The sequence below is a fragment of the Saccostrea cucullata genome, unplaced genomic scaffold (genome assembly GCF_032062105.1).
Source record: "Saccostrea cucullata isolate Sc308-1 unplaced genomic scaffold, CSIRO_AGI_Scuc_v1 ctg8217, whole genome shotgun sequence".
Classification (NCBI taxonomy): Eukaryota; Metazoa; Mollusca; class Bivalvia; order Ostreida; family Ostreidae; genus Saccostrea; species Saccostrea cuccullata.
In genome coordinates this window covers 10,786-25,370 of record NW_026926791.1, presented here as the reverse complement: position 1 = coordinate 25,370, position 14,585 = coordinate 10,786, and the positions used below count along the sequence as shown (strand labels likewise).

At 31.5% G+C, this 14,585-nt stretch overlaps 1 protein-coding gene across 1 annotated transcript; it reads right to left on the bottom strand.

Moving 5' to 3' along the window:
• Window positions 1-678: 678 nt before the first annotated feature.
• On the bottom strand, window positions 679-3,466 carry LOC134272658 (multimerin-2-like). The gene is made up of 2 exons (XM_062754863.1): window positions 3,258-3,466; window positions 679-1,243 (listed from the first exon to the last, which is right to left on the bottom strand). The coding sequence occupies exons 1-2, from the start codon at window positions 3,403-3,405 to the stop codon at window positions 828-830; spliced, it is 564 nt and encodes a 187-aa protein (XP_062610847.1). The 5' UTR covers window positions 3,406-3,466; the 3' UTR covers window positions 679-827.
• Between the last annotated feature and the right edge of the window lie 11,119 nt (window positions 3,467-14,585).

The window sequence follows — 14,585 nt, the reverse complement described above, 5'->3', positions numbered from 1 at the left end:
CATGGCAAGGCTAGAACTTAAGTTTCATGACTTATAAGGCAAGCCTTACCGTGTGCACCGGCCTTAAGATATATTCTCTGCTTTATCCAAGTATTGTACGAAACATTTGTGCTTTATTGTACCATGATTTGGTTGGCTGACCAGAGCTGGTTAGGTTTTAAATACAGTCAAAGTATTTTTTTCATTTAGTTTGAAATACCTTGTTACTTTGTAGCATTTATGGCCGTTTTACTTAGTAGGAACAATAACATAATAATGCTTCACAAAAATAAACAACTATAAGATAAAAGGCATAAATGATACATGTCAGTGTACGTGTACATGTTTTAAATAGAATAAAAGATTGGTATTGATTTCGCTCTCTGTACAACTGCATGAACCAAAGTTTATCTCATTTCAAAATTTTGATAAATTAGGACATATAATGAACTTGACAAAAGAATTGATTGTTTCAATTTTAAAAAAAAATACCGTCCGAAGTTGACTTTTTGTGGTCTCTGGGTCTCCTCTCTATTTTTGCAAATGTATCTCGTTTCTTTGACTTAAAATGCACACAAATAACCTTTAAAAATCATGGAGAGAAGACCTAGAAAAACGTGTTTAAAAATATACCATTTTGTATCAAATCAAGTTAATTTTTAACAATCAAAACTCTTTTTCGGGAAAAAAAAATCCTTTTCCCATTTCACAGGAACCCGAGAAATAACACAAATATTAAAATTTCATGTGACATGTCAATAACATTTTCACTTTTCAAGTACGCCCAGATTCCTGTAGAATGCCAATCAAAAGCCCTCGTTCTTTATGCATACGTTTTAGTCATCGGATCATAAGATTTGAAACCCAGAAAAACACGTATATTTTCCATCAGGATGCAAGATGATGGATTTTGAAGAAAATGCATTTCGACACCACACATCTTCACCAGACTGTAACTTAACGTTGACTTGCACTGTCCCTTCGCTGTGTTGACGGTAATCACTATAAGCGCGACTAAGCAGAATTCCATCCTTAACAATTTCTACCAATGCTTCAAGATAAGGCTTATTGATAAATGTAACAACAAATCGATAGATTCCAGTAGCAGGTGCCCGAAATATTCCATGCCGTGGGTCATATGCCCCGCCTTCATTTAAGATCACTTCATTGAATTCCATTCGTTGTTGAGGTCCAAGTGTTCTAAGGCTTGTTCCCAAACAGGCTGTAAAGGCGATGGGAAGTGTTCGATTGGTTGAGGTATTATCTGTAAGTATTTACGAAAAAGATCAATTTAAGTCAATTTAAGAAAATTAAATATTTGGAAATAAAATGTTAGGAATCAATAATAGAAATAGAGTTTAAAAGTTAATGTTTAGCAAAAATATGTACATATTTGGAACGGATGCATAGAAAAATGCTATATTTTTTACCTGTTTTAAAGTAAAATGAATTTTTTATTACTCAAAAGCCTTATGTTCACTGAAAGACTGGATCATGTAGACAACATTATGAACCCTCTAAATCAACCTTACAAATGGATGTAGAAGAATATTCATCCTATATTGAAGAAAGGCTTTATATAAACTGTTTTTTTTTTCTATTCAATGTTTTCTTTTGTTTCAAAATCAATCCCTAATGCTTGATATGCACATGGAATGTAATTATGAAATTTCAGATCAACACAATTTGTATTATGAATTTGACTATGTTGACTTGAAACATATGGAAATAACAAACACTATTCAAGATCAAAAGTCCATCAAACAATACAAAATAAAAACTCAAAAGTGGGATCTGGTACCATGGAGGAGTGTGAGTCCCCTGCCGAACGGTCACAACCGCCGTCTGTTCCTTGTCATGATCGGGAACAGATAAACTCCGTCGTCAGTTGGATTGATTCAATGTATAAATAATACTAACAATAAGAATGAAAAACGAAATGATATTCTTAACTGGAAGGAAAGAAAGAAAATGAAAATGAGATTAAATGTAGAACGCAATAAGCGCGGAATAAGGAATTGGGAGTTCGCTAGGGTCAGAGAGAGAGAGAGAGAGAGAGAGAGAGAGAGAGAGAGAGAGAGAGAGAGAGAGAGAGAGAGAGAGAGAGAGAGAGAGAGAGTATCATTTTAAACAGAATCTCCATTTAAAATATAATGAACGTACAAAAAATCAAGAAAAAAAGTTGATTTTATATATGATAAAAAAGTATACTAAATATTTATTATCATGCAGGTATATAAATAAAAAAAACATGCATGATTTATGAGAAAATTGTGAATTAAGTTTTATGTATCTATGACCTCGTTAAGTTCGTTTTATGTTGCCGTTTAAGACATACATAAGTAGTACTTAGACTTATCCTAGTACTTAGACAGGTCCTAGGATTGAGCCAAAAACATACTTATAAATGACCCTACTTAAGTGCAATACTTAGCAAGTTTCATGTTATGAGCCCCTGGACAGTTAAGATGTCATTGCAATTAAAATTGAGATGTAAGTTTGTATCGTTAAATCGTTGAAATTCAATTAATTTTTTTTTTCAGTCAATATTTCGATTTATCCACCTTTGAAGTACATCATTGATTGTCTGACTTTGGGTTCTTTTCATGGTCAAATCCATATTTACTAAATTTTAACCTGCCTTTTCGATAAATAGCACAAAATTAAACATATAACCTAAAAAATGTTTAATTATGATGCTTTTTCATAGTAATGTAAATTTAAGTGAGATTCAGGATCAAAGTTGTTAAGTGAAACAGTTTTGTCTATTTTGTGGAAATTTGTAGGGAATAAAACATTAAATTGTGCGTTTTTGACACTCTTAGATTGGTGAAAGTTTACAAAGTCTATAACCGAAATCATTTTTTTATATAAGAAAAAAACATTTTTATCTTTTAATTTGCATAGCTTTACTATGTTTTCCTAGCTTAGATCACCAAGATTTGTAGATTTTTCAATTTAAGGTCTATACGTTATTGTGTGGTTGCATGTTAGAGGGAAAATGGTTCTTACTAGTAAAGTCGGCATAATGTTTTCATCACAACATTAAAACAAGAATTAATATTAAACAGGTGATATCTAATGTTTATTTAGGTACTAAGAAAATACCTGCAATATACTTCTTGCACATGATATTGAGTAATATGCAACTTTTTATTTTACAAGTATATATTCAGAGTGTTTTATAGATGACTGGAACAACTCTGGTTCATCAGAATACAAATCACAGTATTGATGTTATCTTTTTCCATTTAACTTAACTATATAAAAAATCTTACTGATCTTAACCTCCAGTGCTTGCAATCTTTGCTCCAGCATCCGTATTTCCCGTCGGAGTTCCACTACCTCTGTGGATCCAACTATCGACACATTAAGTGAACAGCTAAAGACAAGAAATGTCGACAAAAAGAAAAACATTCTACCCATTGTTATGGGAGTTTCTTTTGTTATAGTGCATTTACATCAAAGGCGATGATCGAGTCAATCTTTAGACCGAATTTGCCCTAGAACAGTTATATCTTATCAAACAGATGTATAACAAAACTTGAGTTTTATCTGCACAGGTTTATTTTAATATAGGTTATTTATACATTTTTACTGGTAGGCAGTTTGACCACGATGCGATTTAAATTTTCAATGGAGGGGTATTTGCAACCGAAAAATTAACCGAATAATTAATTGAGCTATGTGTTAGCATATATATGTAAATCATGGAATGCATTGGCGTCAAAACAATTCCTTCTACATCTCATAGGACTGTTTACAATTGTGAAAATGTATCGCTTCTGGAGGCAAAACCTTACATTAAGAGTAAAAAGATTACGATTTAAGATCCCTTGATTTAACCCGTGTCGTGCAAGAAATGATTGTTCCATAAGTATTTCATTTAAGAAAAACTTTTGACAAGTTTAAGTAACAATGAGTTTACTATTTCAACTTTCCCCGTTTCTTATTTTCCATAATTTAAAAAAAAATATTCTTTCAATGTCCTCTCTGATGGATACTTATTTGGAAATTCTAACTGAACTTGTTGAAAAATAATCTTTTATTCACCAAATCTTAATCTGCAGGTATGATACATAGATAATGGACAGTCGTCAAGCTGAAAAGTCCATTGAAACAATACTCTGGCGCGGATCCAGGAATTGAAGTTAAAAAGGGCGCCAAATTTAGGCAAGGTGTCTGGGGGCCTCAAGTCTGGGGGCCTTGAGGCCCCCAGTGGGTCCAGGGCAGAGTCCTGGTGGGGCCCAGGGGGCGAAGCCCCCGGAAGCTCCTGGATTCTAGAGATTTTGTAGGGTAAAAAAGAGGTCTACCAAGTATACATATTTATATTTTCTAAATAAAACTGTGATTTACGTAAATTTTGACAATTTTAGGGGGGGGCGGGTGCACCCCCCTTAAATCCGCCACTGATACTAATTGCGCGTAGAGCATTAATTGACCTCCAAATAGATAAATGGTGCTATCGTGTGTTCTGATGAGGTAAATGTCCCCTGCTGACCGTTTACATTGACCTTGTACGTTTTGTTATGCTCGGGTAAATGGAAAAAAGAAATCTGTAGACATTTGATAGTGAAAAAAATTGTGCCTTCAGCTAATCTAAAATGTCATTCCATTTGATGCAAAGTTGCATTTACTTGCAAAACTATAATTATATAAAAACAGACAAAATAAGCATAATTTGTCTGAAAAGTTCATTTCCTTCATTTCATTCTATTCACTGTATTTTGCTGCAATTAAGTGTTGAAGTTGAGAAGTCAGAGATTCGATAGATCTACAGATCCAAGCATTGTAGGAACATTCTAGAACATTATTCTATTAATACAATCTTTCTTTTTTCAAGCTTCGGGTATTTTTTTTTACAGTTTATATATATTCCCGTCTATGGATGGTACACGTATCCATAAATTAGCAATAGATTTTACTCTTTAAGTTTTTATTAAATTAACAGAAAACGATTTGAAACAGTCCTATATGTTTTGGAAAGTTTTGGAAAATTGCATTACATCTGTGTTTGGGTCATGGTGAATGCACATACATCCAGCAGAAAATACACATACCTAGAAATTGAAAACTTTGATGGACAAATATCTTCTATATCGTCTATTAAACGATACTACTGCATGTCAATAAGGGCACTTTTGTCCAAACCTGCTTCAAAGAACCCCTGCGTAATGAGGATTTTAATTTTTTTTAAATGAAGGGTCAACTTTAAAAAGAAAATGACCGTACGTAAAACTGATCCAAGGTGTCACATTGGGTGTTTGAAAACTTATATGAAAATATAAAGTAAAATCGTCATCAATTTTCTTTGCAAAAACATCAAAGAAATGATAAATCATAGTTCCCTTTCTAAGGAAGGAATTCTTCAAAATCATATGTCAGTTTTCAATATTTTTTAAGATCCCAATAATCCAAAATGAATTTGAACGAGCAAATCTATATTAGATTACGAAAATTCATACAAATACTTACAAACAAAGAAACAAAGCGGGTTCCAGTAAGTGTTTAACAAAATCTCTTTCTTTACTCCTCACTAACATATTATTGACAGCAGTGAAGAAGAAACTTCAAGAGTACTGTGCAACAATATAAAAATACAAAATAGGAGCAGAGCAAACACAAATCTCGAAAACATCATGCAGGGTCAGGTGCCATGGAAGAATGAGCATCCCCTGCCTACCAGTCACACCCACCGAGTGCTCTTTGACATGATCAGAAAATAACTGAAAAATTCCATCGTCAATTCGGTGTATAAATAATGGACAAACAGTTAAAATGAAAAACGAATATTGCATAATGTTTTGAGAAATCATTGAATCTTAAGTATTCTGCATAAAAACGATTGGATGTGCAATGACAGAAAGAAAAACAATATATTTGATACGACAAGCAATTATTATGAAAGAATATGTCCAGAAAAACAAGAAAACTGCCCCTCATTATGCAAGTGAGTAGCATCAGTTGTGTACGCATTTCGACACCACACATCCTGTCCTGCTTCTACCCGTACGTTCACTTGCGCGGTTGCTGCATTGTAATCGGTCTAACCTGCCCACGAGTATACCAGCTGAACGCCATCTTTTATGATTTCAATTCAGGCTGTGTGGTGCTGCACTGTGACGAAGGTAAGAATAAACTGGTATACACCGCTAACAGGTGCCCGAAATACCCCATGCCATGTCTTGCATCATACGATCCTCCTTCGTTAAGGATTACATATGGTCGAATATGTTTGTCTGGTGAGGCCCGAACACTCTCGGTGAGGAATATCCAAGACAGTATGTGAACCCAATTACTTGTCTGTTTGTTGCCCCTATTTGCACTGATTGCAAAAAAGTAATATTGCATTATAATCTATGAATATTGACATGTTTTACTTATTGTGTGATAAAATGAAAAACACATGAACCAGATTTGTAAAAGGTGTATCACACATCTCTATAGTCAAATAAAAATGTTGCTTTCACACTTAAACGTAATATGTTTTTTTTTTCGAGAAAACTTTTTTACGCTGCTAATTTATTTATCATGCAAATTGAAGCATAGAAGAAAAAAATATTTCACAGCTTTATGAATAATTTTTTATTCTGGCATGACTATTGTGTTATTTCATAAAGCGAATGAACCATTATTTTAACCGATATAATGTATAAATGTGTATTGTTAAAAATTGTAATAACAAAGAATACTTACATTTTATGATTTCTGACTACATGGATCTCAATGTAGAATTTAGTACTTCTACAGTCGACTGCAGGTCTTTTAAGTCCTTTGATAATTTAACGATATCAGTATTCAAGTCTTCTCATGATAAAATTAGCAAGTTTCCTATTCCAAAAAGTGTTGACAAAGTAAGTTGTAAAAAGATTGTTTTTGTTCAAAGTTGATGTTGATTTTATTTTGTTATCTTCAGTTTGATCTATTTTAGGTAATCGATTTCTTTATGTATCCTTGTTTAATAGCAGTTCACATTCATACATCTAAAAGAAAAGATTAGCAACAACAAAAGGCACCCCTCTTAAGAATACTTTGTTTTCAAAGTCAACGACATGTCATCATTAAAATCTTTTTTTTTTTTTTTACCATTTCTGGATTTAATTCTTAAAAATAAATACGTTTCATTATTAAATCTACAATTTACTAGTTAATTTTTGCGTAGAAAATCCTAAGAATTGATTAAATTTCTGTTTGATAAAATGCTTAAGGATTTTTTTTTAACTTTGTACTACAAAAATAGTTTATTCACTTTTACATTGTATGCAGTATTGTTTTGATGTTATTGACACTGATAAAACACAAACACATGTATTCAATATAAGTAGCGACTAAGAAAAATGGGATCTTTTACATCGTAAGTACAGAATAAAAGGTACATAAACTTAATAAAAGTAATGGTGATGTATTTATGTGAGAAAAAAATCCCATATTTTTGCTGTGTTTATTTTCTATAACATCGAAGCCATAAAACTTCCGTTCAGCACTTGAAATCGGTATTACAAAACATCAGTTACTGTATTAAACTATATTTTTATATGCTCATGTGTCATTATAAAGTACTTATGATAAAAACATTGCGACATTTAAGTCCGGACACGACAAAGTCCGGACTTTTAGGTACCCTTTCGAAAAGACCTACATTAGATTTTTTTCTATATTTTGATGGGATTTTTTATTCTGACCTCATCATGTCAATCTCAACTTCCACATTGTAGTAGTTTTCTCATAAACCTCTGTCAAAACCTAAAATCCCATGGGAGAATGACGGGATTTTTCATCCCACCAAAAATCCCACCAAAATCCCATGGGAGAAAAAGTACTGTGGGATAATTTCTCCCACATGGGAAAAAAAATCCCACGGTTGTGGCAAAAATGGGATTATTTTTCCCACAGGACAAAATATCCCACTAATTGATGTCAATATAGGATTTATCCCATATTTTTGGTATGTGATGGGAGAAATTATCCCACCAACCTATTGAATATATAACAAATCTGAAATAACCACAATAAGTAACCTTAAGCACCGTTAAGAGTGGTGTTTTATTTCTAGTGCCGAAGAATGTAACATGTGGTATTCTCAAAATATTTTTTTTCATTATCATTTTTTGTTATTTACCCCCAATAAGGCATATTGTCTTGCTACTGATGATTTGTCTGTCTACCATCAGTTCAATGCCATTCATTTTCTTTGCAGTGGTTGTACACATTGAAATGATATTTTACATGTATCTATCATATGAATATCTAGGTCTACGCAGGTTATCTATGTTACAATATATTTCTTTAACTTCTCTGAATGATTATGATTATAATGACAGCTGCTAATTTAACATAATTAATTAACATGATTAATGAATCCAAGATATGAACTTCATAATTCTGACAGTACTTTTTACATGTCTTTCAATTAAAAATGTGTCAAAGTCACAGATTTGTACTTCTGTTATTGTGTTTGATACAGTCATATTTCATTATTTGTTCACATGTAACATGTACCTTTGTTCACATGTAACATGTAACATGCTCCTTCCTAACACTTTTTTCTGATAATAAAATGTATTTCTTTTTATTTACACCTGTTTAATGTCTGTTGAAAGGTGAATTTACCCAAGGCTCATATACAGCTATACTATCTGTACCAGTTGATATAACTTTGACCATTTACTGATTTATATACTCACTTGCTAGTTGCTTCACTTTGTGTTGAGATGATAATGAACTAATTCAAGCATGTTAAACCAATATCTCAAAGAAATGAATATGAATGAGACTAAATTGATTTAAATGTACGTGAATTAATCCTGAAAATTTAGTCTTTAAATCAATTATTGACTAAAATCTGATCAAATCACCAAATTCTTCTTTCCGAGTTCTTGCATCTCTGTTGCGACAATTCATCAAATGATGTATTATTTTACTACGATTGCCAAGCGCAGTTGAGATCTCAGATGATTTACAGTCAACTCGTACACAAACCAAGTCGTACTTAAGGTTTTAAAAAAAATTGAGGAGTCAACTCCTCTACAAAGGTTTTTCTTTATGCCTCTGATTTTTCTTATACCATTATGCGCAGATTGTCTTTGTTTTCCCGGTGTAATTAAATCTGATGCATCAACTCCTACATATTTTAATATTGTAAAGGTAATATATTATATCATTTTAGACAACTAAATTTGATTAATAAACATCACTGTAACAAGATACATACATGTATGTAAAATTTTACATTTTAACATTAGTCTTCTTTTTGTAAGTGCAAGTAATATATGTGGATATAAATGTAACTAGATATAATGCAGATAAGAAAGTTATCTTAATTATTTCAACAACATTTTAAACAACAACAAAAATAATATTCCAAATTGGCTTAATATGATTGAGAAAAAAAAAGAAGAAAAAGAAATGGTCATTTAAAGGCAGAGAATTTTTACCGGGTGGTATTTTATTCCAGGTGAGGGAGAGGCTAATTTTGTACAGGTGTGATTGCCTTGGAGCTAGCACTCTACCTGCAGGAATGGATACACAGTGAAATACCCTAAGGTGTCATTATAACTAATTATACCTGTGATAGGGATTTTAAAACAACTTAGAATAAGGCTTCTCAAGTACCAAGGTATTGAATTATATATTTTTTAATGTTTCCCCTGCGAGACGATCATGAATAATTCATGAATTTCCTTGAATTTTTCATGAATTTAATTCATGAAATGTTCATGAAATGTTCATGAAGATCCTATGAACTTATTATTGGACATTTTCAAATCATGAATTTTTATTCATGAAAGAAAATTGATGAATATTCATGAATATTTTTTTTCATGAATAATTCATGAAGAGTCATATTCATGAAGATTCATCATTTCAAGAATGTCCAATAATAAGTTCATAGGATCTTCATGAACTATTCATGAATAATTTGATGAATTTTTTCAGGAATGTTCATGAATGAATAAAATTCATGAACAATTAGCATTCATGAATATTCTTGCTTATTCGTAAACAAAAAATGAAATACTATTATTCATGTTTATTCATGAAAATGCATGAAGTCATGCTAAAAAAGTAACAGTAGATGATTTATAATACAGCATTTTGAAAGATTTTACAGAAATGTTCCAACCATGGCAACAAAATCTTTGTTAAAAAAATTAAAATAGACAATCTGACACATAAAACCATAGTAAATGAGTAATGTAGTTCATTCCTGGTAAAAGTATAAAAAAAATTCAATTCAAATGCAACTCTTTGCAGAATGTTTAACCTTACTTGGTCAAAAGGAGAGGGGGATCCTTCCTCAGCATGTTTCAAATTGTGTTTTAATGCCAGAAATTGAACAGTTTTTAATTCCTAGTCTAGCAGAAAAGTTTGTTCAGCACCTGGGAAACAGTTTTCAGTACTTTCAAGCAGTTCAGGCAGAGATGGTCAATTCAAAAAACCTATTGTCTCTCCATGTGGAATTTCCAGAATTTCATCATTTGGATCCTTTGATTGAATATCACTCATATTTTCATTTTTTTTTTGTTGTTTCTTTATCAAGAGCTTAGATTTTTGTGCAGCCAGAGTTTCTTGTCTTCTGCTCATCAACATTTGTGAACTGCTTCTCTTTTTCCTTCAAAAAGAAAGATTTTCTGAAAGTACCCATGATTGTAAAACATAAGACTTTTTTGTATTTTCTTGCATTTTAGATTCATTTAATTTTGCATCAGAGACACTTCCAAATTAAAACATTCTGAGTGGAATTTAAGCCTAATTTCTTGGACCACCATTTTGTAGATCAATCAGGCCTATGAATGTTTTGAGTCTCAGTCTATAATTAATATATGTTATATGGTTGGATCCAAACTCAAAGCAAAGTTAGACAAAAATTGCATTAAAAAAAGACATATTAATTTATTCTAATGAGCTTTAATTAGTTGTTATTTTACAAATAGACAGTAACATTTACAGACAGATTTCTGACTCAGTGATTGCCTCCATTTTTTGTCACTCACCAGTTATGAAGTAGATCGATCCTATATATAGTCTTCCTTCTTCATATTCTGTTATTTTCTTTAAACGTTGACAAAGATCAGTGACTGTACTGTTTAGTGGACACACCTTGTGAGAGGGTGAAAAACTACAAATTACAAAAGCATAATAAGAATTTGACAAAATATCAAAATCATAAGCAATCATACAAAATTAAATGCGTAACTTTAACATGTGAGCTGAACAGGCCTATGCCTATCGCATGCTGGAAATGCGCGGTTTTACAAAACATTGTAGTTGCAGAATTTAAACATGATAAAATATATTGCATAATACTGTTAGATACAGATGATCAAGTTAGATATAAATTCAAGTAAAACAATATAAAACTTACTCCTTAGGGAGGCCAACATCACCAAACTTCACAGCCAAAACGCCAGGCAAACCACATGGCTACCATAATTAGTATAAACAGAATATTGAACCCGATCGAAATAAAATTATGCAATTCGAAAACGGCACAGTGACTATGCAAATAATATATCACAATTTGACAAATACTGATTCTTCCACACTACAAATTCCCACTTCCAACGTCTCGCGCGTTTTCAAGTTTGCGCCTATTCAAAAATGTACGGTAGAGCTAAGAAATACCTTAGTTTCGAATTTCCAAGATTTCTGTTTAAAAAAAATTACAAACACTATCTGAATAACTTTTCACTGAAAATACAATATTTTATATCAAAATAAGTTTTATCAATGAAGAATTCGATTTTTTTACGTCATAAATTATACATGTATTGACTTTTAGTTTCGTATAGCAAGTATGGCGGCCCCCTATTACATGATAATAACAATCTCTCGCCCTCAGACAGAATATTCTGAGCTGTGAAGACGCATAGGAGAATCAAAACTACAAAATACGAATGTGGATCATAGATACTTTACAACCATGCAGTCTGTGCTCTATCATTTACGCACGAAGCAAGGGAAACTTTTGACATTTTAACTGCACCAAAATTGAAATGTATGTGTAGCGTTTCGATCCAGGAATAATACGGTACAGTACAGACAAGTGATATCATTTTAAAGTTGTTAATAAATATATAAAACGTTTTTTTACGAAGCTCACAAAGTTCATTTTCCAGAATGTTTCATTTTCCAACAACTTGTTTAAAGTTTGATGTTAGAGAAAATTCGGTCGAACAAAGTTGCGTGATGAAAAACGACATTAATCAAAGCACATTATGATGAATATAACTGTTTAATTTAAATTATGAAGAAACACAAGTAATGAATTTGAAAAAAAAAATGCTGTCAATTGTGATGCAGTGTTTGTTTAATTAAAATCAAATAAAAACACTAAATGTTTAGAGATTTCATGATTTATTTTTTCAGATGGTGAAAGAATTATTATTAAACATATATTATACCAGGGGCTTGTTCAACAATTGCATCTGCATGCAAAAGTTGTATTATGAGAGTATTGAGTGTTTTCTGTCAATCATTTTTGTCAATTATTTTAGTCTTCATGAAAATTCATGAACATTCATAATACCTTGAACTCTACATTTTTTCTGTCTTTAAAATGAAAATAACCAATATTCATATATATTCATCATTTGTTCATGAACTACATTTTATGAATATATTCATGAATAAAGTTCATGAACCATCTTTATGAACCAGTCATGAACCAGTCATGAACACATCATGAATGTTCATGAACGATTCATAAAAGTTCCTGAAATCATGAATTTCACCTCGCAGGGGTTAATTTAACATCCCTATCCTTTAAAAAAAATTATTATATCATATACTACATGTATAAACTGCCTTTATGAGGAATGACTCACCATTATGACTCTTCGAGCATAACATAATTATGGATTCTCCCCAAGAAAATTTTAGTCCTTTAATATTTACAAATTATAATTTCAGATTTCGAAAGTTCATGCTTTTATAAGAAAAAAAAATCCCATACTTGCCAAATTTCATTCAAAAATGAAAAAGTTATGACCATATAAGAGAACTGAACACACCGGTACGACTGACTGCATATAGCTTTGTTATGGATTCTCCCTATGTAAATTTAAGATCTTTTACAATTTATCATGTAAGATTTACATAGTTTATGCCATTGCAAGAAATATAAAACTAATTATACTTGCGAAATTTCAGTGAAAAAGGAAAAAGTTTTGACCATTTAAGGAAACTAAACACACCTGTATGACTGACTGCATTATTATAGCCTGGTGATGGATTCTCCCTATGTAAATTTCAGTTCTCTTACAATTGATCATGTAACTAAAGATTAACAAAGTTCTTGCCACTGTTAGAAAAATAAAACCATACTTGCCAAATTTCAGTGAAAGAGAAAAAAGTTATGACCATTTAAGAGAACACACCAGAGTATGTTACGCCTGACTGAATATAACCTGGTGATGGATTCTCCCTAGGTAAATTTCAGTTCTCTTACCGCTTATCATGCAAGATTTACAAAATTTATGCCATTGTAAGAAAAATAAAACCAAACTTGCCAAATTTCATTGAAAAATGAAAAAGTGTTGACCATTAAAGGGAACTGAACACACCGGTATGACTGCATATAGCCTTGTGATGGATTCTCCCTATGAAAATTTCAGTTCTCTTACCGCTTATCATGCAGGATTTACAAAACTTATGCCATTGTAAGAAAACTAAAACCAAACTTGCCAAATTTCATTGAAAAATGAAAAAGTTATTACCATTTAAGAGAACACACCCCGGTATGACTTACTGAATATAGCCTGGTGATGGATTCTGGATCCCTATGTAAATTTCAGATCTCTTACAATTTATCATGTAAGATTTATAAAGTTTATGCCATTTTAAGAAATATAAAACTATACTTACCAAATTTCAGTGAAAAAGGAAAAAGTTTTGGCCATTTAAGGGAACTGAACACACAGGTATGACTGCATGACTGCATATAGCCTGGTGATAAATTCTCCCTATTTAAATTTCAGATCTTTTACAATTTATCATGTAAGATTTAGAGAGTTTATACCATTGTAAGAAATATAAAACCATACTTGCCAAATTTCATTGAGAGAAGGAAAAATTATTACCATTTAAGAGAATACACCATTGACTGGGTATAATCTAATGATGGATTCTCCAAATAGAAGATATTGAAAAATATATTATACATGTATGAATTCTTAGTTATCATGGTTATTGAAATAAGTTGCAACAGATTTTTGAATGAGTCTTACATCAGAGACATAAATACCAGATATTACTAGGTCTCTGCTCACATCCAAATATGTTGAATTTTTCACTTAAAAGATATAATTTTCATGACTGTTTTCATTGGTAATTACACTTGTCAATATAATTATCAATAAATAAAATTTCAAAAAATAGTATCTATTAATAATGATAATTAATATTTTATGTATGTTCATCAATCAACACTTTGAAATGTGCTCTTTACTTGGAAAACTTTTGAAAATAATTTTGAAAGTAGTTACTCTGAAACAAGCTACCAGGGTATGTACATACACAATTGGATTAAATAAACAGGAAACGGCACGTGTAATGATCAGTCATGCAGTGTGGAGATGAATTCTGGAATATATGTGTATATCATC

Coding starts and splice junctions, on each gene's coding strand:
- LOC134272658 (XM_062754863.1), bottom strand. CDS start 3,405: ATGGGTAGAATGTTTTTCTTTTTGTCGACATTTCTTGTCTTTAGCTGT. Junction 1,244..3,257: donor AGCACTGGAGGTTAAGATCA/GTAAGATTTTTT, acceptor AAATACTTACAG/ATAATACCTCAACCAATCGA.